This window comes from Protopterus annectens, chromosome 2.part2 (genome assembly GCF_019279795.1).
Source record: "Protopterus annectens isolate FY-2018-M chromosome 2.part2, PAN1.0, whole genome shotgun sequence".
NCBI lineage: Eukaryota > Metazoa > Chordata > Ceratodontiformes > Protopteridae > Protopterus > Protopterus annectens.
In genome coordinates, this window is record NC_056730.1 from 559,793,933 (window position 1) to 559,817,348 (window position 23,416).

The 23,416-nt window shown below is 46.2% G+C and overlaps 1 protein-coding gene across 2 annotated transcripts in view; it reads right to left on the minus strand.

Annotated features, from left to right (window-relative positions):
* Nucleotides 1-23,416, minus strand: part of RBM27 (RNA binding motif protein 27) — a 2,498,992-nt gene that overhangs the window by 460,094 nt on the left and 2,015,482 nt on the right. For both annotated transcript variants that reach the window (XM_044064021.1, XM_044064022.1), the window contains one exon: nt 5,283-5,393. In XM_044064021.1, coding sequence (XP_043919956.1) covers nt 5,283-5,393 — 111 coding nt within the window. The remainder of the gene's footprint in view (nt 1-5,282; nt 5,394-23,416) is intronic.

Here is a 23,416-nt window from a genome sequence, read left to right on the forward strand (position 1 = left end):
TAAAGGATTCCCATCTAGATATACTGGGGTTATAGTGCCCCTTTACTCATCACTCATCAGTCCCATCATAGGGTATAATAACCCATTTGGGATGTACCTCAGAAGACACTTCCAACAGCTGGGAGGTCCACGAATGTACATCGCCAAGGGGAATACTGGCCTCCAACATATGGCCTATGCAGCCAGACTGAATAAACTCCTGCTTTACTCAGTGGCATCTCATTTACCCAGAGATGATCTCCGCTGGCCAACACAGCCATGTCGAACTCAGGCTTAATGGATATGCTCCACCTATGGGAATCCATGTCACAGTGAGCCACACATTGTAGTGAGCTGAACCTTGCCACAATAACTGGAAGATGCTGGAGGGACAGATTCCTGTCACATACACTCTCCATACTTTGGAACAACATCCCTAACTACATTATACAGAGCCCCTCACTAACACTCTGCAAGAGAAACTTTGAAGAGTGGATGGGGAACAGTAGATGCACCCCAGGGATCCCGCCATTGCTCTGCTCCACAGAGGGACAGTTAACGAATCAATGGGGTGGCAAAAGCTGACACATTTTGGCTGGGCTTATGAATGGCCTCTGGCAGTTGGCCAAATACCTACTTATGAATCTATACATACAGTATTCAGTACATGCTGATAGCTTAATTTACTGTTCAGGTGTTGACTTACCTTGTGCCAATGGCAGTTGTGTGTGCAATAGCTGAGGGCTGCCTATGTTGGATGCACACAGTAGACTGCCTATACATGACAATTTACAGGTAGTCTTGTGTGTGCCATCCATTTTTACTGTGTGTGCAGGTGGAGAAAGGTGTCAATCCCTAGGTGCCTACACTGTCAGTGTGTGTGCTATACGTTCCCTCTTTGCCAAGGCATGGGCATACTGGGCACGCCTCTGTTTGCCTACTGGGGCTGGCTCAGGGTGTTCATGGTCTGAGTACCTCTGTGCCTGTGGGGCCCTTGGCAATAGTGGTGGGCTGTGAGGGCCTTCACCCTTTTGTCCCTGCTGCAGCTGTTTCTGCAGGACCATACCGTGTAGCATGGCACATACTATGAAGATGTGGGCACACATGCCTTGAGAGTACTGCAAGGCTCCACCAGATATGTCCAAGCAACGGAATTGTGATTTCAGCATCCCAAACACACGCTCTATGATGACTCTGGTTTGTGCATGTGCCGCATTATGGAGTTCCTGCATGGGTGTGTGTGCATTTCTGATGGGAGTCATCCACGGTTCCAGTGCATAGCCAGCATCCCCCACCAGGTGGCCATTTGGGATGTCCCCCCTGGCAAATAACTGATACAGCTGTGAGGCATGCCAGATGTGGGAGTCGTGATAGCTTCCAGGGCTGCCAGCACACACATCCATGATAATGCCCTGGACATTACATACAACCTGGCAGTTGATGGAAGGGTATCCCTTGTGGTTTATGTAGCGCCTACCCTGCTCACCGGGTGGTGACTTGATGTGTATGTGCGTGCAGTCTATTGCACCCAGAACCTCCGGGTATTCTGCCACATTGTGGAAGAGACGCATATTGCTGTGCCAACTCCTGCGTTCGGGGGAAGTACATGTGCTCATTGGCACGTGGTAACATGGCATCCAGGAACTGGTGTAGTACCCTGGATGCTGATACATTTGAGATCCCCATGATATCCCCAGTTGGTCTTTGAAATGTACCTGTAAGCTAGTATTCTCAGGCTTACACATACCTTTGTATCCACTGGGATGGGTTCCCCTCTGTTTGTTCTGGCTCTGAGGCATGGCCGGCACAGCTCCACAAGTTGCTGTAGGATGTCCCTGTACCACCCTGTAATGCTCTACTATCACCAGATCATGTAGCCCCTTGTAGGTTACCCTGGGTCTGAACACTCTCCTCCTCCTCTGGTGCCTGCGGTGGTTGTGTGCATCATCTTCCATATCACCTTCAGTCTCCAACACATGCTGGTGGATCAAAGCTATGGCAGCCCCTAACATGTACATACTAGAAGTACCCCATCTGTATACACCACTGGTGCAGAGTGTATGGGAATACACAAATGCGTGTGAGATGCTTTCACACTTTATACTATTGTGTTATGGATGCTGCTGCTGTCACTGGGTGTGTATGAGCTATTCCTGCTGCAGCGTGTCTTAATTATGGGTTTTGCAATGAGTACTGCAAGTGTAGGGCCTTTACTGTGGAGATCTGCTTGCCTGCCTTGATTAATCTGTTGCCGTTTAATTCACTTTTAAACCTGGATCCCCTCCCATTATCAGGCATGCATCCACCTGCCGTCTTTCTTGTTTTGTACTTTCCCTACCCAGTCATGGCAAAATGTGCCTTGTAACTGATATACTGCAAATCGGCTTTGTTCTGCTTTGACACTTTACTGTTTTCTTGGCAGTACAGCCCCTCTCCTTTCCTGTTCTGCAGGTAGCTGCTTGCAGCCTTGTTAGCTGTTGTCAATGGCCCACTGTAGGCCCCTAGGTGTTAGTCATCTGTACACTCCAGTTTCACTGCTGCAGCATTTCCTTATTTCTCTCCTATATCCTTCCTGTTTCAGCTGCAGTGTGTGCCGCGCAAACCTGTTTACCAGGTTTACATGCGTTTAAATCTCCGTTCACATGCATACTCTGTTACCTTGTGTACTCTCAGCTAAGCATAGCTATGGCCAAGTTCAACACACTCCTATCCTGCAGCTTTGCCTAGCTAGAGGCAAATCGGTTTAGCACGGCTCCAATGTGCTTACAGCAATGGCGACACACCCCTCTCTTGATATCATCTTTATCTCAAAGGCACATCTCGATGTTATAACGCTACACTGAGGTGCATCCTTACACCAGTGGGGAATCTGCGATTCACTATTACTCCTCTCATTTGCGTGGAACTGACTAATTCCTAGCTACTGCGCATAACACTGTCACTGCCCCTTAGCAACACTTAAGCCATAGTATGGTGTAGCAAGCCTGCCATGGACTATTATGGGGAAACCGTGATGTGTTTAATTGCGGTTTTATTCTATATTTTTATATTTTTCTTGCTATCTCCTTTGCGCACTGCTGCCCTGCAGTTCCACGTCACGATAGTGCGACTATATATATTAAATGTTAATTTTATATTTTGTACATTTTTTTTATGCCAGTGGCTATATATCTAGCCATTGGCATATATTAACAATATAATACATGTGTTTGGTCGGCTGTCATGGCTCCGATTATATGTTTGAAAAAATGTAAACAGTTTTCTATGGTTTACATTTCTGCATGCTTACACTATGCCTGCACCACTTCCGGGATCGCTACATACCTTCATTTGCATGCTACACTGCTGCACATGGGGTAATTAGCAAACAGGGTCCAGGAGTTGTGCGGGCGTAGTGTGCGCAGGTAGTGCATGCTGAAAGAGCTCGTACCTGAATCGTTTGGCGGCCATGTTTGGTGTTAGAATGCCGACGCTATGCCTGCACCTGGCACAAGCTTCTTGAATCCCGAGGAATGACTAAAACAACTTCACAGGAGGAGAAATCTTTAACGAAGAGAGGGAGTAAAACACAAAAATAAATGGCATGTTTACAATTAACACATGTAAAATAATGGTCAAGATGAACAGTGGTGTGAAAGTTTAGTAGCTATTATTAAATTATAACACCATGACAAAGAATGATATTGAAGTTACGAAAAAACTTCTAAATAAAAGACAAAGGAAAATGTCCTTGAAATTTTTTATCATTAATATATGTGAACTCTTTGCAAGTCAGGGTGTGATAAACTTCTTAAAAAAATGAACGAGGCACAACAATAGGGTTAGATAATTAAGGTAAGAGACAAAAAAATAACATCAGAAAGTAAGAATTAAAGAAAGGTGGAAATGTTAACCCTCTTGCAAAGATTTTTCTCAAAGCTGTCTTTTTATGTAAACAAGCCACATCATCTTCTTCTTTTGGCTGCTCCCGTCAGGGGTCACCACAGCAGATCAACTGTTTCCATTTATTCCTATCCTCTGCATCTTGCTCTGTCACACCAACCACCTGCATGGCCTCTCTCACCACATCCATAAACCTTATCTTAGGCCTTCCTCTTTTCCCATTACCTGGCAGCTTCATCCTTAGCATCTTTTTCCCAATATACTCTGCATCCCTCCTCAGCACATGTCCAACCAACATAATCTTGCCTCTCTGGCTTTGTCTCCAAACCTTCCAACCTGGGCTGACCCTCTAATATACTTATTCCTAATCCTGTCCATCCTTGTCACACCCAGTGCAAATCTTAACATCTTCAACTCTGCCACGTCAAGCTCTGACTCCTGCCTTTTTGTCAATGCCACCGTCTCCAACCCATATAACATAGCTGGTCTCACTACCCTCTTGTAGACCTTCCCTTTCACTCTTACTGGTACTCGTCTGTCACAAATCACTCCTGACACTTTTCTCAACCCACTCCATCCTGCCTGTACTCTCTTCTTCACCTCTCTTTCACACTCACCATTAACTCTGAACTGCTGATCCCAGGTATTTAAACTCATCCACCTTTGCCACCTCTACTCCATGCATCCTCGCCATTCCGCTATCCTCCCTCTCATTCACACACATATATTCTGTCTTAGTCCTGCTGACCTTCATTCCTCTTCTTTCTAGAGCATATCTCCACCTCTCCAGGGTTTCCTCCACCTGTTCCCTACTCTCACTACAGAACACAATGTCATCTGCAAACATCATTGTCCACGGGGACTCCTGTCTGATCTCGTCTGTCAACCTGTCCATCACCATTACAAATAAGAAAGGGCTCAGAGCTGATCCTTGATGTAATCCCACCTCCACCTTAAACGCATCCGTCACTCCCACTGCAGACCTCACCGCTGTCACACTACCCTCGTATATATCCTGTACCACTCTTACATACTTCTCTGACACTCCTGGCTTCCTCATACAATACCACAACTCCTCTCTAGGCACCCTGTCATATGCTTTCTCTAAATCCACAAAGACACAATGCAACTCCTTCTGACCTTCGCTGTACTTCTCCATCAACATTCTCAAAGCAAACATCGCATCTGTAGTGCTCTTTCCTGGTATGAAACCATACTGCTGATGTAAACAAGCCACATACTACTTGCAAAGTGAGCCTTCTCTATTGGACATACACACACGTTGATATACTTACTTAAAGATGCTCTCAGGTTGTGAATGTTTTATTTTTTACTGATGTAATTAAAACACCCCCAAAGAGCCAAAGGTTTCATATACTCATACATCCAAAATTAAATTGGTTATAAAGAAGTAACAGTACCTCTTCATGAGATTGCTCATCCTCTGGTTCAGCTGTTACTGTAGGAACTTTGTGATTATACCACGATAATTGTAGATTACGGCCTTTGAATCTTGTACCAAAGTTTGCCACCTGAACGACAAAAAAAAAAAAAAAAGAAACTGAACACCACTCTTACTTGCAACAGCACATTTCACACTTGCTATCCATCCATACCATTCAACCACCCACAACCCTTTTCTCATTTTTGATATATTCAATGGAAATATTTCTTTCAGGCTTGTTTTCTGGCACCTGACCATCTTTCATCATGTAACCAATGAGCCATGTTCCTTTTTAATATATTTATTTCTCCTTGATCCTAGCACTGAGAGATGCCAGCAGGGAAGGAAAATATTCCAATAACCAAATTTGTACCCTACAAGGGAAAAGAAAACTTCTTAATGCTTTTAAGCAGCTCCCCCCTTTCAGCTCATACAGAAGGTGCAATATACACCTACTCTGAACAACACAATGCATGCATTTGTACAAACTTGAAATAACTGGCTGAAATGTGTGCACTTCTTGATCAGGCACATTACTGAGTGTGGGAGTGCAACACTGGAATTTCTTCTAAGCAATGTTCCAGTTGCAGGACTTCAACGGATTCCCTTACCTGCAATAAACAAGCTGATCTTAGCCAAGCACTACCAACACACTTTGAGCAGTTGTGCCTGGGTCACTAGCTGAACCTACAGTGCGTACCTTGGAGAGATGGCCAAAACTCGCATGCCATGCAGCCAGTGATATGTTTCCTTCATACTTAACTGAAAAGATCATCACAGATATTCCACTGGCTATATGACAGTTGTAACTTGCATATAATGCACTATACAGTTGTACATCAAGTGTGTGTGTGTGCATATGCAAATATATGTATGCATGACTATGTCATTTGACTGATTGTTCATATGACTGACTCACAAATGAAACAACTGACTGGAATCGCAGACTGAAGCACAAATGAAAGAAACCTGCTGAAGTCTATAAAACACTATGAGATGGTGTCATTTTTAATCACAGGAGTTATTGGGGAAGTGAGTCTAGAAGAATATGTGTGATTTGGCAATGGTCACCGTTATGTTTTTTTTCCCCATATCTTTAGATATTTGTGTTTTTACACCAGCATTGATTCACTGCGTGTGTTTTTTTCCTCTTCTCCAAAGTTATGTGACCATGGAATTAGTATATATAAGTAAAGCGGGGGGGGGGGGGGGGGCAAAGGCTTTTTATAGTATATTTATTGTGTAGAACATTTGCTGTAAATTGTGATTCAGTCAGATCAAATGATGAAGACCCCCCCATATGTATATATACATATATATATATATATACATATATATATATATATATATATATATATATATATATATACATATATACATACACACATATCTGCATATAAAACATACATACAAAAAATCTGCACAATAACAGATTAAGCTTTGAGATATTATGAAAATGCACAGTTTGCAGCATAGAAAACTGAATGCAAGAAGACAAAAGTGAAAGTGAATAGCTGTCACATCAAATTTTGTGTAATTTCACCCAATACTGAGCACATGGAAAGTTATATAAAGTATAAGAAAAGAGGCAAGCATCTAGGCTTTTAGAACTCAATACACAATATAAAAAGATTCAAATAGATTCTTTAAGTGTACATTCTCAGTACATCAGCTGGTCTGCAAAGAGGATCCACCATTAGGAGCCTATCCCAAGATTCATTAACCCTGTCCACGAAACAGCATTCAGCATATTCATCTATCAATCCACAACCCTTTTTCCCATTTGTAGCACATGGAATCAGGGTGTCATTTCAACAGTGACAATCATCTAGATCCAAGGTGTACAACACCAGGTAGTTAGCCTTGCCACACAGCATTCCACATATCTTTTCCTGGAAGTTCTTTTGTGTTGACTCCGTAAGAAAATCCATCCCTCCTGAGCTGACCAGATCACTCTCTCTCCTACAAATCAAACAGACACACACCTCTCAACTGTACATATTTTGAAGGAAAGAATAGTTGTGTAATGTCTTACCATAACCATAGATTTCCCTCTCTTCTATGCTGCAGTATTCTTTACATATGGGTTGTATTCCGCCCAATGACCCGACGTCTGGCCTGTATACAAAAGCTTAAAGCCACTGCCTGTACGTGGGATGTCACACAAAGGCACAGATATCGGCCATAAAAAGGGACGTTCACACATACAATCTTCAGAATACGTTAGCCCCATTAAGAAAGAAAATCCAAAGGGAGCCTAAAGGACAGTCATCCTAAGAAAGAACAAGTTGTGGGGGGAAGGCGGGTGGGATAGAATACTGCAACATAGCAAAGAGGGGCATCTATGGCTATGGTAAGACTTTACAAAACTATTCTATGTCCTATTCAATGTTGCAGTATTCTTTATATATGGGATAGAGCAAATGCTCAAAGGGAACCCAGGGTGGAGGATGGACTAGAAGACGACTAAGATGATGCATTTTCCACAAACCCATGCAGAATTGCTCTGGCACATCCTGCCCTAGATCTGAAGGCAGTGTCCAACTTGTAGTGCTTTGTAAATGCATGAACAGATGATTGGGTGGCAGCTTCCAAAATGGACTGAGCATCCAGGCCTTTGAAGAAAGCCCCTGATGAGGCAACTGACCTGGTAGAATGGGCCTTAACGGAAGATAAGGATTTCCCGTGAAAATCATAACAAAAGACAACAGCCTTAGAGATTCATGTAAAGATAGTTTGTTTGGAAACAGGTAAACCCAGAGCTCCGGGATGAAAGGACACAAAAAGCTGATCAGACTTCCTAACAGAATTAGTTTTGCCAAGATAAAATCTGAGTTGTCTATGTACATCCAAGGAATGCAGAATCCTCTCACTAGGGGAATGAGGTGAAGGGAGGAAAGTAGGCAACTGGATGGGCTGATTAAGAGATGGTTCATTTACCACTTTAGGCAGAAAAGATGGATTAGTTCTCAAAGATATTCTGTCCTTGTAGAAAAACAAAAAGGGGCAAAGCCATCAATGCCTGAATTTCAGAGACACTCCTAGCAGAAGTTAAGGCTACTAGGAGTACTGTCTTCCATGTACATAATTTTACAGAAGCAGAGGCCGCTGGCTCAAAAGGGGCCTGAGTAAGCTTCTCTAATACACAGTTAAGATCCCAAGGAGAAGGAACTGGTTTCTTAAAAGGTTTCATGTGTAGGACGCCTTTAAGAAAAAGCTTAACCTCTACCCTGGAAGCTAAGAGGGGAGTTAATGGCAAGCAAGTAGACAAGGCAGAACAGTGGACTTTGAATGAGGACTAGGAAAGACCACTGTTAAGCAACTCAAACAGTTAAGAAAGCGCTAAAGGAATAGCCACAGAGAAAGAATCATCCTTTCTTTTTTTGGCATCCAATAGAAATTCTTTTCCACTTGGAAATGCAAGACTTTCTAGTATTGGGTTTCCTGGCCTCCTGCAAAACCCAAAGCACATCCTTAGAAAACAGGCGCCTGAAAGGGATCAAAAATTGATCGCCCACAAGGTTATTTGCAGAGTTGCCAGATGTGGGTGAATCAAGGATCCCTTGTCGTGAGTGAGTAGGTCCATCCCATGAGGTAACTTGTAGTGATGGTCCTTTGCTAAATGCAGAAGACGAGGGAACCAGTGCTGCCTTGGCCAAAATGGGGTCACTACCAAGACTTTTTTTCCTGTAGAATTTTCAACATGACTTTCTGAATTAGAGGGGGAAGGGGGGGAATGCATAAAGAAACATCCCCTTAAATGAAAAGGATAGAGCGTCCACCTTCCAAGCCTGATGGTGAGGGACCCTGGCACAAAAAAGAGGAAGTTGTCTGTTCAAAGGGGAGGCAAAGAGGTTCAATTCTCGAGTACCCCACCAGTGAACTAGATCCAGGAACACATCCCTGTGAAGCACCCACTAGTGGGATTGTGTCATGGATCCGCTTAATGCATCTGTCCCCAAATTCTGAGCAGAGGGGAGGTATACACCATGCAGTGTCACTTTGTATTGAATAGCCATTTCCCATGCTTTGATGGCAAGGTGATAAAGAAGGTAAAATTTTGTGCCCTCCTACTTGCTTATGTACCAAAGGACAGTGGTATTGTCTGCAAGAATTCTGAGGGGTCCTGTCAACAATACAGGATAAAATGTCTGCAAGGCTAGAATCAGAGCCTTCATCTCGCTGATGCTGATGTGCTCCCTCTTTTGAGAAAGGGACTAAAGACCATGCACCTTCCTAGAAGCAAAGGTTGCTCCCCAATCTAAGTCTGAAGCATCTGTGAAAAGCTTCTGAGGTACCTGAAGTGGTAGCCCAGGGTTCTGACTGAGTTGCTGCATCCACCAATGTAGCTCTGTTTTCAGGTAGGGAAGAAGAGGGATCAAGACATCTAAAGGATGAGCATGATGGGACCAAACTGTCTTTAGGAATCACTGGAACATTTTCCTGTGCAATTTTGTAAAAGGCAACATGGGGATTGTGAAGACCATGAACCGTAGCAGGCTCAGTAACTCCCTGGCCATGATAGAAAAAAGGGGCAGAAGAGACTCCATGTATGCTATGAGATAAATTGCTTTTTCTGAAGAGAGGAAAACCATCATCACGTCTGTCTAGAACCAGCACCCCAGGAATATGAGATCCTGACTTGGGGTTAAACTTGATTTTTTGAAATTTACTGAGAATCCTAGGCCCTGCAGAAAAGGAACAGCTAGGCCCCGGTGTTGGAGTAACAGGTCTGGAACGCTGGCCAGAAAAAGCAGATTGTCCAAGTAAAGGTAAACTTGCAGCCCTTTCAGTCTCAGATAGGCTATGGCTACGCATACGCACTTTGTAAATACTCTTGGAGCAATGGAAAAACCAAAAGGAAAAGCAGAAAACTGAAAGTGCAAAGAACCCACAGAGAAATGCAAGAAGTTCCTGCATTATGGGTGAACAGGGATATGTAGATAAGCATCCTTGAGATCCAGAGAGGCTAGGAAGGCTTGAGGAGGAACCAAGGGAAGAAGCGATTGCAGAGACAGCATCCTGAAAGAAGGCACCGCCAGGAAAGTGTTCAATAGAGAAAGGTCTAGAAAAGGTATTGGGACAAGAAAAAAACCCTTTCCCTGCTGGTCTGGAGGAACAGCCTGAATGGTACCTTGGTTGGAAAGTTGAGCAAGCAACAGAGGAAACAGATGCAACTGACTGGGGTATCTCCTGAAAGGGAGGAAGAGTCTTCCAAGTCATAAAGTATCCTTTTTGGATAACTGAAATCACCCAGGAATCCTGAGTGATTACCATCCAAGCTGAGAGGGTAAGAGAAAGACGAAGAGACAAGGGAGTACGACTTGGAAGAGGGAGATTAACGTCCCAGAAAACTTTGCCTGGGCTGGAAGGGCTGCTGAGGAGAAGGAGCAGAAGCAATAGCCTTAGCCTGTGGGGGTCTTCTGGAAGACTTGCGTGGCCTAGTAGCAGAAGGAGTACAAGAGGAGGAATGAGCAGTTTTCCTGACAAAGGGAGTCTTGACAGGGAATTCCTATGGAATTTAGGGACTAGGGAAAAGAGTAAGTGTTTCAAATCCTGGAGCTTTCTACCTTTTTCCTTCAGAAATTTAGAGAGTTCTGCAGCTGCTTTGCCAAAGAGGGCAGAATTGTCCAACGGGACATCAAGCAGTTTGGCCTTAAAATCATCAGTGAGTGCCTGGAGACGTAGCCAAGGATGCCTCATAAGAACAGAAGCAGAGGCTGCTGCCCTGGAAGATGCCTCTAATGCATTACAACTACATTTGACTGAATGTCTAGCTACCTGGGAGGAAGAAGACAAAAGAGAAAGGGTCAGTGACTCAACTTCTGAGTCAAGTAACTGGGAAGCAGCCTATGAAGCTTGAGAAAGCAAAGAAGACAGACATGTGTGTCTGGTAGTTAATAGCTCCGATAGTCATGGTGGTAGTACAGACCTTCTTCCCAAACCTTTCCAAAATTTTACTTTCCTTCTTAGAAGGAAGCAACTTTGTAGGAGGAGATACCTGGGAAGATTTGTCAGAAGTAATGGAAACCACAGCTGGATCAGCTGAAGGTCATTTAAAAAGAGACTTACAATTCTCAGTGATCTTATAAAAACAGTCAGGCCTTTTGGGGGCAGGAGCTTGGGAGTCTGGGGTCTGGAGGCAGATGCAAAGGCATCTAAGAAAGCTGGGAGTACTGGAGGGACTGCTGAAGGAGCAGGGGCCTCCAGCTGGATAAGTGAGAAGTTCATAACAAGAAGTTATGTACTCACCATAACGTTCGATGTATGTAGTCCATCTCGCCTTACATTCTTACCCATCGGCTCCGACTCGGCCAAACTTTTCTAGCTCGAATTCTTTCTATTGGCTGGGCTAAGATGGTATCCCATGCTGCACTGCTCTCTATCCCCAGATCTAGTTTGCTGCGAGCACCAGCACTCATTCTCCATGCATAACAACACCTAAGGGAAAAACAAACCAAGAATGAAGGGAGCTCTGAAATCAGAGATAACCTCCAGATCCTCCAGGATGGGGGAAGGAGGGGGGGGGGGTAAGTAAGAATGTGAGGCGAGATGGACTACATATATCGAATGTTATGGTGAGTACATAACTTCTTGATGTTATGTAGTCCAATCTCACCTACATTCTTACCCGTGGGACAGCGTCCCCAGCACCTAAATCCTGGGAGGCTCAGTGGAAAATACTCCTGAGCACAGTGGAACCAAAGGAAGACCTGCCCCTAGACACCACATCCAACTTGTAATGAGTAACAAAGGTGCGAGGAGATGCCCACGTAGCCGCAGCACAAATATCATCCATAGACAATCTGGCCTGAAAAGCTGTAGATGTAGATACAGACAGAGTAGAGTGAGCCTTCACCTGGAACGGTAAATCTTTACCCCTTGAGGAATAAATGAAAGAAATACAACTGGAAATCCATCTGGACAACGTGACTTTGGAGACAGGAGACCCAATTCTGTTTTCCGAAAAGGAAACAAACAACTGATCAGATTTTCTGAGGTCTTTCGTTCTGTGCAGATAAAAACATAATTGTCTGTGCACATCCAATTGATGAAATTTGAATTCTGCCTTGTTTGAAAACTGGGGAAAAAACACAGGCAATTCAATAGATTTGTTAAGGTTACTGACTGACGCCACTTTGGGAAGAAAAGGGGTTCGGTCTGAGAAAAACCCTGTCCTTATGAAAAATCAAATAAGGGGGTTTAATTGATAAAGCTTGAAGCTCTGACATGCGTCTGGCTGACGTGATGGCTACTAAAAAGACAGTCTTCCAAGTTAAGAATTTTAGATCGCAAGTGGCTGCAGGCTCAAAGGGGGGTGAAGTAAGACCCTGTAGAACAAAGTTTAAGTCCCAAGGCATAATAGGTTCTGATACCGGAGGACGAAGTAACAATGTGCCCTTCAGGAAAGCCTTACAGTCTATGTGCCATCAGGCTAGGTTCGTCTGTGACACGAAAGGTAGAAATCGCCGCCAATTGGACTTTAATGGTTGCGGCCGCTGAATCCTGGTTAAAGAGCATAGATAAGAAGTCCAATACAGACGAAATTGGAGCTGTGTAAGGGTCAATCGTTTTGGCACATGCCCAGATTGAAAACCTCTTCCATTTGCCTGGTCGAGGGCTTATGAGAGGAAGATAAAATATGAACCACCTCCGGCGAAAAATGATGAAGCCTAACTAATGACGGAAGTGGAGTAGCCAAGCTGTCAACCGGAGAGTCTGAAGGGAGGGATGGAGCTGCCCTGACATGTGTGTTACTAAGTCTGGTTGTGGGTCCAGAATCCAAGGAGCATCCATGAGATAGGGGGGGAGAAAGGGAACCAAATTTGACGAAGCCAGTGTGGGGCAATCAGAATTCATTCTGCTTCCCAAGGATTGCGCTTTCTGAATAATCTTTGACAGCAAGGGGGCCGGAGGAAAGGCATATAGTAGACCGGAGGGCCAATCGTGGAGTAGAGAGTCCCTGGGTGACTCCCCCTGAGGGGGGATCAACGTGAAGTAGCTGCTGCATTTGGCATTGAGGGGGCTGGCAAAAAGGTCGCAGCAAGGCTGACCCCACCTGCGGAAGATCTGTTCCGCAACCTGACAGTTCAGGGACCACTCGTAAGGCATCAGAATAGCTCTGCTTAGCCTGTCTGCGATCACGTTGGACTTCCCCGGAATGTGCGTTGCCACCAGAAAACGTTAGGAAGACAATGCTCACTGCCACACTCGCATGGCCTCTCTGCAAAGGGGGTAAGACTTGGTTCCTCCCTGCTTGTTAAGATACCACACCACTGACATATTGTCGGAGTGGATTGCAATAGTCCCGAGAGGAAGAAAACTCTGGAGTGCTTGCAACGCTAGTAGCACAGCTCTCATCTCCAGGACATTGATGTGCAGATGCATCTCGTTTTCATGCCACGTGCCTTGGACTGTCCTACCTAGATAATGCCCCCCTCCACCCCATCTGGGAGGCATCTGTGGTCACCGTGGCAACCGGGGGTGCAGGAACGAAGGGCTTTCCCGCATTCAAGTTGTCGGTGCAAAGCCACCAACTGAGATCCTGTTTGCACCTGTCTGTGAATAGAATAGGGTGAGAAAGTGGAAGACGTTGAAGAGACCACTGGGCAAAGAGTAGCCACTGAAGGAGCCTCATATGTAACCTTGCCAGAGGGACTAACATAATCGTAGCAGCCATTGTCCCCAACAGTTGGAGGATCCATCTTGCCTTCGCTCTTCTCAAAGGGAGCAAGGCATGAACTTGTTGTTGTAGGACTCTTTCCTGTGGTAGAAACGCCCACATGAGAACAGTGTCTATTTCGGTACCTATAAAAGTGACGCGCTGTGAAGGCAACAAAGCAGATTTTTCCCAGTTCAATGTGATGCCCAACTGTTGACATAGGTTGATAGTAGTGTCCCTGGTCTGAAGGAGTAGATGCCTGGTAGTGGCAGTAAGGTGCCAGTCATCCAGATATGGAAACACCTGGAATCCCTGACATCTCAGGTGAGCAGTCACCACTGCCATGCATTTGGTAAAGACCCTGGGGGCTGTGGTGAGACCAAAGGGCAGGGCTCGAAACTGAAAATGACTGGCTCCCAGCCAGAACTGTAGGTGACTTCTGGATGCCTTGTCCATTTTTATGTGGTAGTAAGCATCATTGAGGTCGATGGAGCACATCCACACTTCTTTTCCCAACAATGGAAGAATAGACTGCAATGTGACCATTCGGAACTTGGACTTTTGCACATGGGTGTTCAATTGACTAAGATCCAATATGGGTCTCAGGTCCCCTGTCCTTTTCGGCACCAAAAAGAATCTGGAGTAAGTCCCTAATCCGATCTGGTCTGAGGGGACATGATGGATGGCTCCTTTTTCTAGCAGCTTTGAAACCTCTGAAGCTGCGTAATCCCTTTGACTGGGTGGAACATCCGGGATTTTCTTGACTGGAGGGGGATTTGACAAGGGAATGACATATCCTCCGGAAATTATTCATAGAACCCATTGGTCCTGGGTGATGTCTCGCCAGGCCTTCAGCTATAATGAGATTCGACCCCCGACTGGCTCCGGAAACGCACAGTCAGGCCTCCCATCAGGAGCGGCGGTAGGGAGAACCACGAAAGGAATCGCTGTCTCCCGAGTTGCGGGGGCCTCCTCTGCCCCTAGGGCGGCGTCTCCCTGAATAACCACCCCCTCCCCTGCCTCTGGAGGGGGGCTCACCTTGTGCACCGGGAAAAAACCTCTACGATTTCCTGAACCACATTTTGCCACCCCTCTGGGCCTTGGAATAAGGCCTAGAGGGAAGGGAAAAATGGACTCCTATGACAGACAGTCTTTCCCTCCTGCTCGCACCTGGTGAGAGTGTCTTTCACCTTAGTTCCGAACAAAGAGGAACCATCAAAAGGGGCGTCGGTGAATGAAGACTTGAAGGCCTCCGCGAAATGACAAAGACGCATCCAGGCCTGCCTCCTAAGAGCAACTCCTGAACTTGCTGCCCTACTCGCTAATTTGGCTGCATAGGAGATTAGCCTCATGGAGGAGTTTGCAATGGAATTGAGGGTAGCCATCTGAGCGCTGACCATCTGAGCTACCGCCTCAGAAACGTTACCCGTGAGAGAATCAACAAGCTCCTTGAGATCATCTCTCTGGAGCCGTGTAAAGTGTGATAAATAATTCAGTGATCGTGAGGTAAAGGTTGCTGAAGAAAAAGTACGCTTCCCATACCAGTCCATGGTCCTAGACTCCTTGTTAGGGGGATGGACCGTGGAAGAAGTCTCGGCTAATTCCTTCTGAGTGGCAGCTGCCACCATCATGACATCCACAGGGACTCCCTTGGACAGAAATTCCTTATCAGGAGGAGCAGACAAAAATTTATTGGGTCTCCTGGGGACTGGTTCCACAGAGTCAGGGGTTTCCCACACCCTTTGACAAACCAAATCCAGACACCCGAAGGGTGGAGATACCCAGGAGGTGGAGGGCGGAGCACCAAAGGCCTTCAGGAAGACCTACTCCTCCTCGGAGGGGGCTTTGGATGGCCAGTCACCTCTTTGTTTCAAAATCTCTAGGATGTCAGAGAAAGAAACATCCTCAGAGGATGACTTGGGGGACCCCTCCGATTCCTCGAGGTCGGTGTCTGATGTTAGAGACTCATCCTGGGAATCTATGTGCTTCCTCTTGCACGTCTTCTTTCTGGATGGCTCCTCACACCAAAACTCTGAGGGGCCCTCAGAAAAGTGGGGACCACTCATGGGGTACCCTGAGGCCTTGGGGTTCCGCTGTCTAGAGCTAGATGGCGATCAGAGACCTGCACCGGTGTAGTAGGGGACAGAATGACCGACCCGCATGATGCCGCTGACGACCTGGCCAGCGAGCTCTGCATGGCCTCGAAGGCTGGTTCCCCCCAAATCCGAAGAACGACCAGCCTCCGAAGCCACGACAGGAGTTGAACTTCCCCGTGCCAAAGCACCGAGAGGGAGACTAGGAGCCGAGAGGTGTCCCAAAGCCTCTCCCTCTGGTCCGACCTAAGAATCCTGAGTCCTGAACCCCGTGGACGGCGCCGACGGGGTCGGAGCGGACGGCGGCACCAATAAGCCAGGAGGGGCTGTCGGAACTAACCTAGGACCATCACGCAGAGCCAGGCACTCCGGCTCCGAAATCTGAGGTGTGCTCGGAGGAGGAAGTATCGAAGCAGGTTGAGGGACCGGCTCCGGAGCCAACTGGGTCAGACCAGAGAACAATTTTGCCAGAACCGGTGACTGAAGGAGTCTCTGCACCACTCTATTGACGTCCACATCTGATAAGCTCCTGGAGGATTTAGAGGATAGAGAAGGAGATCGAGACCTCCTCTCCGAAGGGGACCTGCAAGGAGGGGATACTGGCCTAATGCTAGGCGATCGGCTCCGAACAGGTTCCAAGAAAATTGGAGCCGAAGCAGGTTCCATCACAACTGTCACTTCCTGCGGCCCCGAAGACAATGGAGCCGAGGATGTCAAAGCAGACTTTCCTATTTTCTCCGGTGGCTCAGAGGACACTGATGGAGCCGGAGATCTCTTTTTTGATTTGGAAGATTTAGTTTTAGAGCTGGAAGCACTCTCCAGACCCTCCTCGAAGGAGGGTTTCAGAAGTCCCTTCAAAATCAATTTATTCTTCCTTTCCTGAAGAACCCGCGGACTAAAAGCATGACAGAAGCAACAGGACTCCTGGAGATGAATCGCTCCAAGACAATATACACAGACGGAGTGTCCATCGGTAATGGACATTTTGTAACTGCACCTAGAGCACTTCTTGAAGCCCGAGGGCTTGTGCTCCTTAGTATCTTTGGACATAGTTAACCAACACTAATAAAGCACCAAGACAATCAAACACTGAATAAAGGACCAATGGTCAAACAGTCACAAGGCGGGAAAAAACTACAACACACAAATACCACAAGATCTCTAAGTTAAACAATCCTTAGAAACAAACTCAATGGAGAAAGGACTAATACCTCTAATTTAAAAGGTACTCAGACCCAGTAAACTTAAAAGACACAAAGAAAGCAAGGGGACAGACTAGGTCCTCTAACTAAAACGGACCTAGCCCGCTGGAAACAGCTAGTGGGATACCACAGAAAAAACGATCCAAAACAAGACAAGACAAGAACACACAACAGCTATTAAAATAGCTTTTCGTTTGCAATAAATTTCTCTGATAAGGAAAATAGGGGTACTTAGCCACAGCCAAGAGCAAGACCACGTCCGAGCTATATGAGCAGCAAACGAGATCTGAGGATAGAGAGCAGTGCAGCATGGGATACCATCTTAGCCCAGCCAATAGAAAGACTTCGAGCTAGAAACGTTTGTCTGAGTCGGAGCCGACTTACGGCTCTGAACCTACGGGTAAGAATGTAGGTGAGACTGGACTACATAACATCATCTTTTTTGCTCCTCTGAAATTTGGGAAGAATCCCACTTAAAGAATTTCCTCATTTTATTAATAGTTTCCCCAAAGGAAAGCTCTTCTATGGGGGACCCCCCCCCCCATTTGACTCTTCCTCTTTAGAAGCATATTTCAGAGGGGAAGGAATCTGGATGGAGTATGCTAAACAGTCATCTCTGAAGAAGACCCCCTCAGAAGCAGAGAACTAAACCTGACATTCCACAGCCTGCACAGAAGACGACCCCTGAGACCCTGACAGCAGCACAGGAGACCAGGAAAAAGTAGGCACTGAAATACGAGAAGCTGAAGCGGGAGGCCTCAAGGCCATAACACCCTTAATGAGACCCTCCGAGAAAGTATCCTGACGAAGATGTAGAAGGAAGGTACAGTTGTGTACACTTAGCATAAATGTAGATGTTCAAGTGTATTCACTGTTGCAGTCATCACCTGTGGGTTATCCCTGCTGTGGTAGCCCTCAGCCTGCCTGAATACCAGAGTCAATGTTTTTCTGCATTGGTTGCTGTCGCTTGTTGACTGATGTCAGGTGGTCAGTGTTATAAAGCAAGGCAGCAGACACCATTACATTAGTTTTTCTTGCCCTAACCAGTCAGAAGCCCAAGGAAATATGGTAAAGTGGTCCTGGTGGCTAAAAGCCACCATAAGAAGCTTATTTCTCCCTAAGGAAAGAGGATATAAGGGGAAAGGAGGGAAGGAAACCAGGACTGCAACAGTGAATACACTCGAGCATCTACATTTATGGTAAGTGTACACAACTGTACTATGTTCGTCATGTTTCACTGTTGCAGTCATCACCTGAGAGAGGATTCCCAAAGCTGAGGAGATGGGTGGAATGGTAAGTATGCCTTGCAGAACTGCAGAGGCAAACCCTGCCCTAGCCTTACAGAAAAGAGGCAGGTGGTAATACTTTGTAAAGGTATGGACAGAGGTTCGGGTGGCAGCTTCCAAGATGCCCCTGGTGGGGACTCCTCTGAGGAATGCTGTGGAAGTGGATGCTGCCCTAGTAGAATGGGTATAAATAGACTTAGGGGGTGGTTTCCCATGTAATCTGTAGCAGAAATGGATAAGAGTGTGATATCTATTTGGAAATGGGCTTCCCCTCTGCCCCTGGGGCAAAGCTGACTAGAAGTCGGTCTGTTTTTTTCTGAAGGGTTTTGTACGGTCCAGGTAGAATCTGAGCTGTCTGTGCACGTCTAGTAAGTGCAGAATTCTTTCCCCCTTGTTTTGAGGGCTAGGGAAGAAGGTGGGTAGATGTGTGGCCTGATTGAGAGTCACATTAGATACCACCTTGGGCATAAAGGAGAGGTTAAGTCCTCAGGGAGAACCTGTCTGCATGGAAAATGATGAAGGGTTCAATGGCCATCAGTGCTGGAAGTTCTGAAACCCTTCTGGCTGAGGTGATAGCTAGTAGGAAAGCATTCTTCCAGGAGAGGTATTTCAGTTCTGCTGAAGCAGTAGGTTCGAATGGTGGTAAGGTTATTTTTCCAAAACATAATTCAGTTCCCAGGCTGGCGTGGGTGGCCTTCTGGGAGGTCTGATATTAGAAGCCCCTCTGAGGAATTGTTTAATCAAACAATGTGAGAACAGGGGCTGGCGTGTATCAAAAATGAGCTGAAATGGCTGAGGCATACAAAAGAAGGAGAGGCCACTATTGAGTAACTCTGCTAGACAGTCCAGGATAAGAGGGACAGAAGGTTGTGAGTAAATGCCCCCTCTGGACTGGCTCCATGAGCAGAATCTATTCCATTTTCCTGCGCAAGATTTTCTGGTGCTGGGCCTTCTGGCCTCTTCAATAATATCTAGGACCTGTTTGCTTAACAGGGGCCCCTTGTTTGCTCTTATAGTATTAGCCATACTGACAGCTTGAGAGTCTGCAAGTCTGGGTGCAGCATCCCCCCGACCTGAGTCAAGAGGTCTGAGATCAGGGGAAGCTGCCTGGGAGGTTGCGATATCAGGCTGCGCACAGTAAGGGGTACCAATGCTGTCTAGGCCAATCTGGAGCAATGAGGATGGCCTTTGGTCTCTCCTCCCTTATCTTGATCAGTACCTTTGGAATAAGAGGCAGAGGAGGGAATGCGTACACAAAGAGGGAGTTCCAGGGAAAGGTCAAGGCATCCACCTTCCATGCTAGGTGGTGATACTCCCTGGTACAGAACTTCTTTAGCTGGTGGTTGAGCTGCAAAGCAAAGAGATCCACCTCTGGAGTTCCCCACTCCTAAATGACTTGCAAAAAGATTTTTCTGTGCAGCTGCCATTTGTGGGGGTCCAGTAAGTTTCTGCTTAAGTGGTCTGCCAGGGTGTTGTTGATCCCTGGTAGGTATTGGGCTATTAGGTGCAATCCCATGGAGGAGGCTGTCAGCCAGAGGTTCATGGCTAGCCTGCAGAGAGGGTATGATTGGGTGCCTCTCTATTTGCTGATGTGCCACATCACTGTGGTGTTGTCTGTTTTGATAAGGAGAACCCCTGGTTTGAGATGGGGTTTGAAGAATGTCAGAGCCTTTTGTACTGCCATCATTTCCTTCTGGTTGATGTGTAAGGGAAGGTGCTGGGCATCCCAAAAGACTTTGGGTGCATCTCCCTGCTAGGGGAGCGCCCCAAACAAAGTCTGAGGCGTTGGTGGTGATGGTCTGCCTGGTAGGGCAGAGGATGAAGGGAAGACCCATTTTCTTGGCACCGACCCCTGCCCACCAGAGAAACTTAGCCCTTATACAGGGGATCAGAGGGAGAGAGGTCTCTAGAGGCTGAGAGTGCTGACACCAAAGGTTGTTTAGATGCCACTGAAGTTTCCTCACATGAAGCCTGGCCAGAGGAATTAGAAGGATGCAAGATGCCATGTACCCCAAGGCTTGCAGGAACTTCCTCACTGTGAGGTGAATTCTGGAAGCCAGCTGGGTAAAGAAGAGAGGCAGAAAGCTCTGCTTTTCTGGGGACAGGAAGGCCATTTGGGATGCTGTGCCCAAGAAAATGATCCTCCTGGAGGGTGTTTGCTTTGATTTCTTCAAGTTGATGGTGAACCTTAAGGAAGTTAGGAGGGTTTAGCCAAAGAGGAGGTCCTGGAACAGCTTTTCTTTGCACTCTGCCTGAATGAGGCAGTCATCCAGATAAGGGTAAATCTGCATATTTCTCTGTCTGCAAAATGCTATGGCCGGGACTAAGTATTTGGTGAATACCCTGTTAGCAGTAGATAAAGCAAAAGGTAGCGCAGAGACAAAGTGCTGTGAGCCTGCTCTGAAGAGCAGGAATTTCCTGCAGGATTCCCTTGTGGGGATATGGAGGTAGGCATCTTTTAGGTCTAGGGTCACTAACCAGTCGTTTTTTTGTCAGCATAGGCAGCAGCTGCTGCAAAGTTAGCATTTTGAATTTGGGGATCACCATGGAGGTGTTCAGAATGGTTAGATACAGGATAGGGTGCCAAGTGCCCTCTTTTCTGGGAACAAGAAATAGTCTGGAATAAAAGCCTTTGCCTGTTTGATCTGCAGGAACATGTTCTTCTGCGCCCTGGGATATGAGAGTTTGGACTTGTTTCAATGCCTCTGCCCACTGATTTGGAGACAAGTCTGGATACCCTCTTGGAATTGGGAGTTAGTTGAAAGAGAATTTCTATCCCTGAAAAATGATCTTTAGACCCATTGGTCCTTTTTTTACAGAAAGCCAATTTTCTTTGCAGAGGAAGAGCCTTCCTCCTAGCTTTTGGGGAGTGAAAGGAGGGCAGAGGTGAGAGAGGGAGTCATTGAGAGTTTTTGCTGTAGAAGGATGGCTTAGAACTCCCTGCCTTTGGGGTGGAAGTGGTCCACTGTTTGGTTCTATGATGTCCCTGGGATAGGGGCCTGTGTGGTCTGTCCCCGTGGGGCTTATCTTGCCTCTCTCTGTTAGGTGCAGGAAAGGACCAGTGCTTAGAGGGAAAATTCCTGATGAACCCAGGAGGTTGAACCTGAAAGAAATCTTTTACTGTTTGCACAGATTTTGTTTTGTCTTCCAACTTTTTAAGCACCTCTTCTGCATTTTCTCCAAACAAGCGGTCCTTACCCAAGGGTGCATCAAATAATTAGACTTGACATGATCAGAGAGAGGTTGCTCCTTCAACCATGTATGTCTCCTAATGACAGATCCTGACACTGCTGCCCTGCTTGAGACTTCTAGGGCATCATATCCACAGTGTAATGAGTGCTTGGCCACTTGACAAGTAGAGTGCAGTAAATCTGCTAACTGTTTCGAATTGGCAGAGTCAGGAAAGGTAGAAGTCTTTTGTTTTAATAGTTCTAAAGTGTGTTGTTGATATTTTAGCATATAGAACTGAAAGCTGAGTGCTCTGATAGCCAAGGTTGCAGAGGTGCATACTTTTTTACCCAATCTGTCCAGAGCTCTGGAATCCTTGTCAGAAGGAATAGGATTCTTTGCAGAACTAGCCTTAGCTCCTTTAGGTCCCGGTGTAATGAACTCCAGGTCTGCACCTGGATTTCTGTACAGGTATTTGTGAGACTCTAGCACTCTAATACCTGCCAGGTTTATGGGGAGCAGGTGGGAGGGCACCAGTGGCTAAGCTGGATTCATAAAAACATCATCCACCACTTCTAAGATAGGGGGGATGGTCAGGGGTCTGTGCTGGGGCAGGTCTAGAAACTCTTCTAGTCTTTCCTTAGACTGAGGGAAGTCCTGAGATTCCCAGTGGAAATGTTCCCTGAGGTTGTGAAGGGTTTCCCCAAAGGATAGGTCTTCTGGTGGGGAGGCAGAAGGAATGGATTCCTCTGCATCTGAATCCTCATAAGCAGTCAAACATTGTTGTTTCTCTTCAAAATCTGAATAATCAGATTCCTCAGAATCCTGTTCTGTCAGTAGTTCAGGAGAAGGGTGTCTTTTCCTTTTAGAAGTTGTGGCCTGACTACCCCTGATAAGGAGATAAGATACTCTGCCATCTTAAGCATTTGGGCTTGGGGTGGTGGAGCAGGAGTAAGATGGTGGCTACAGGGAGATTTTCTAGGAGTGGCCTGGCTTCTAGGCCTAAGAGTATCCATTGGTCTGAGAGTAACTGTAGTCGGATGAGAAGACATCAGTTTTTGTCTAGAATCGGTAGTGCGAAAAGCCTTCTCAGAAGCAGGTGCCTGCGTCACGACTCCAGACCCAACCGAGGCAGAAACAACCAAAGGCTCAGAAGACGAAGATTTCTGCAGCATACCGTACTCCAAAAAGGTCTCGGTATAGGCCTGCATAGATATCGTATTGGGCATTAAGGGCTGCGAAAATGCCTCACTGAATTCCAGAGAACTAGTGACCTGCTTAGCGGTAGCGTCATCGGAAGGCTTAGCCTTGTGTGGTCTGTCTCTATCTTTATCTCTATGTTTTTTCGGAATGTCTATGGACTGTTGGCTGACAAACGCCATTTCAGAATGCGAAGATGGAAGATGAAAATACCTGTCTACAATAAGAGTTCTATGACAAATGCTTCTTGTGTTAAAAGAGGGCACAGAACCAGCAACGAGGGACGTCGTGGTTTGGGCCTAAACAAGTGACCCAGTATGAATGGAAGTCTCGGTGTGGGATCTGCTTTCCACAGGCGAGACGATTGCTAACTTTTTCGGACATCGGTTATTGCAAAAAAAAGGATCCCCAACTGGGTACTTAGCTTTAGACATTTTCAGGTGTAATTCGAGCTCTGGTAGCGACCAACTGGTACACTTGCAAACTGCTTCTGCTACGGG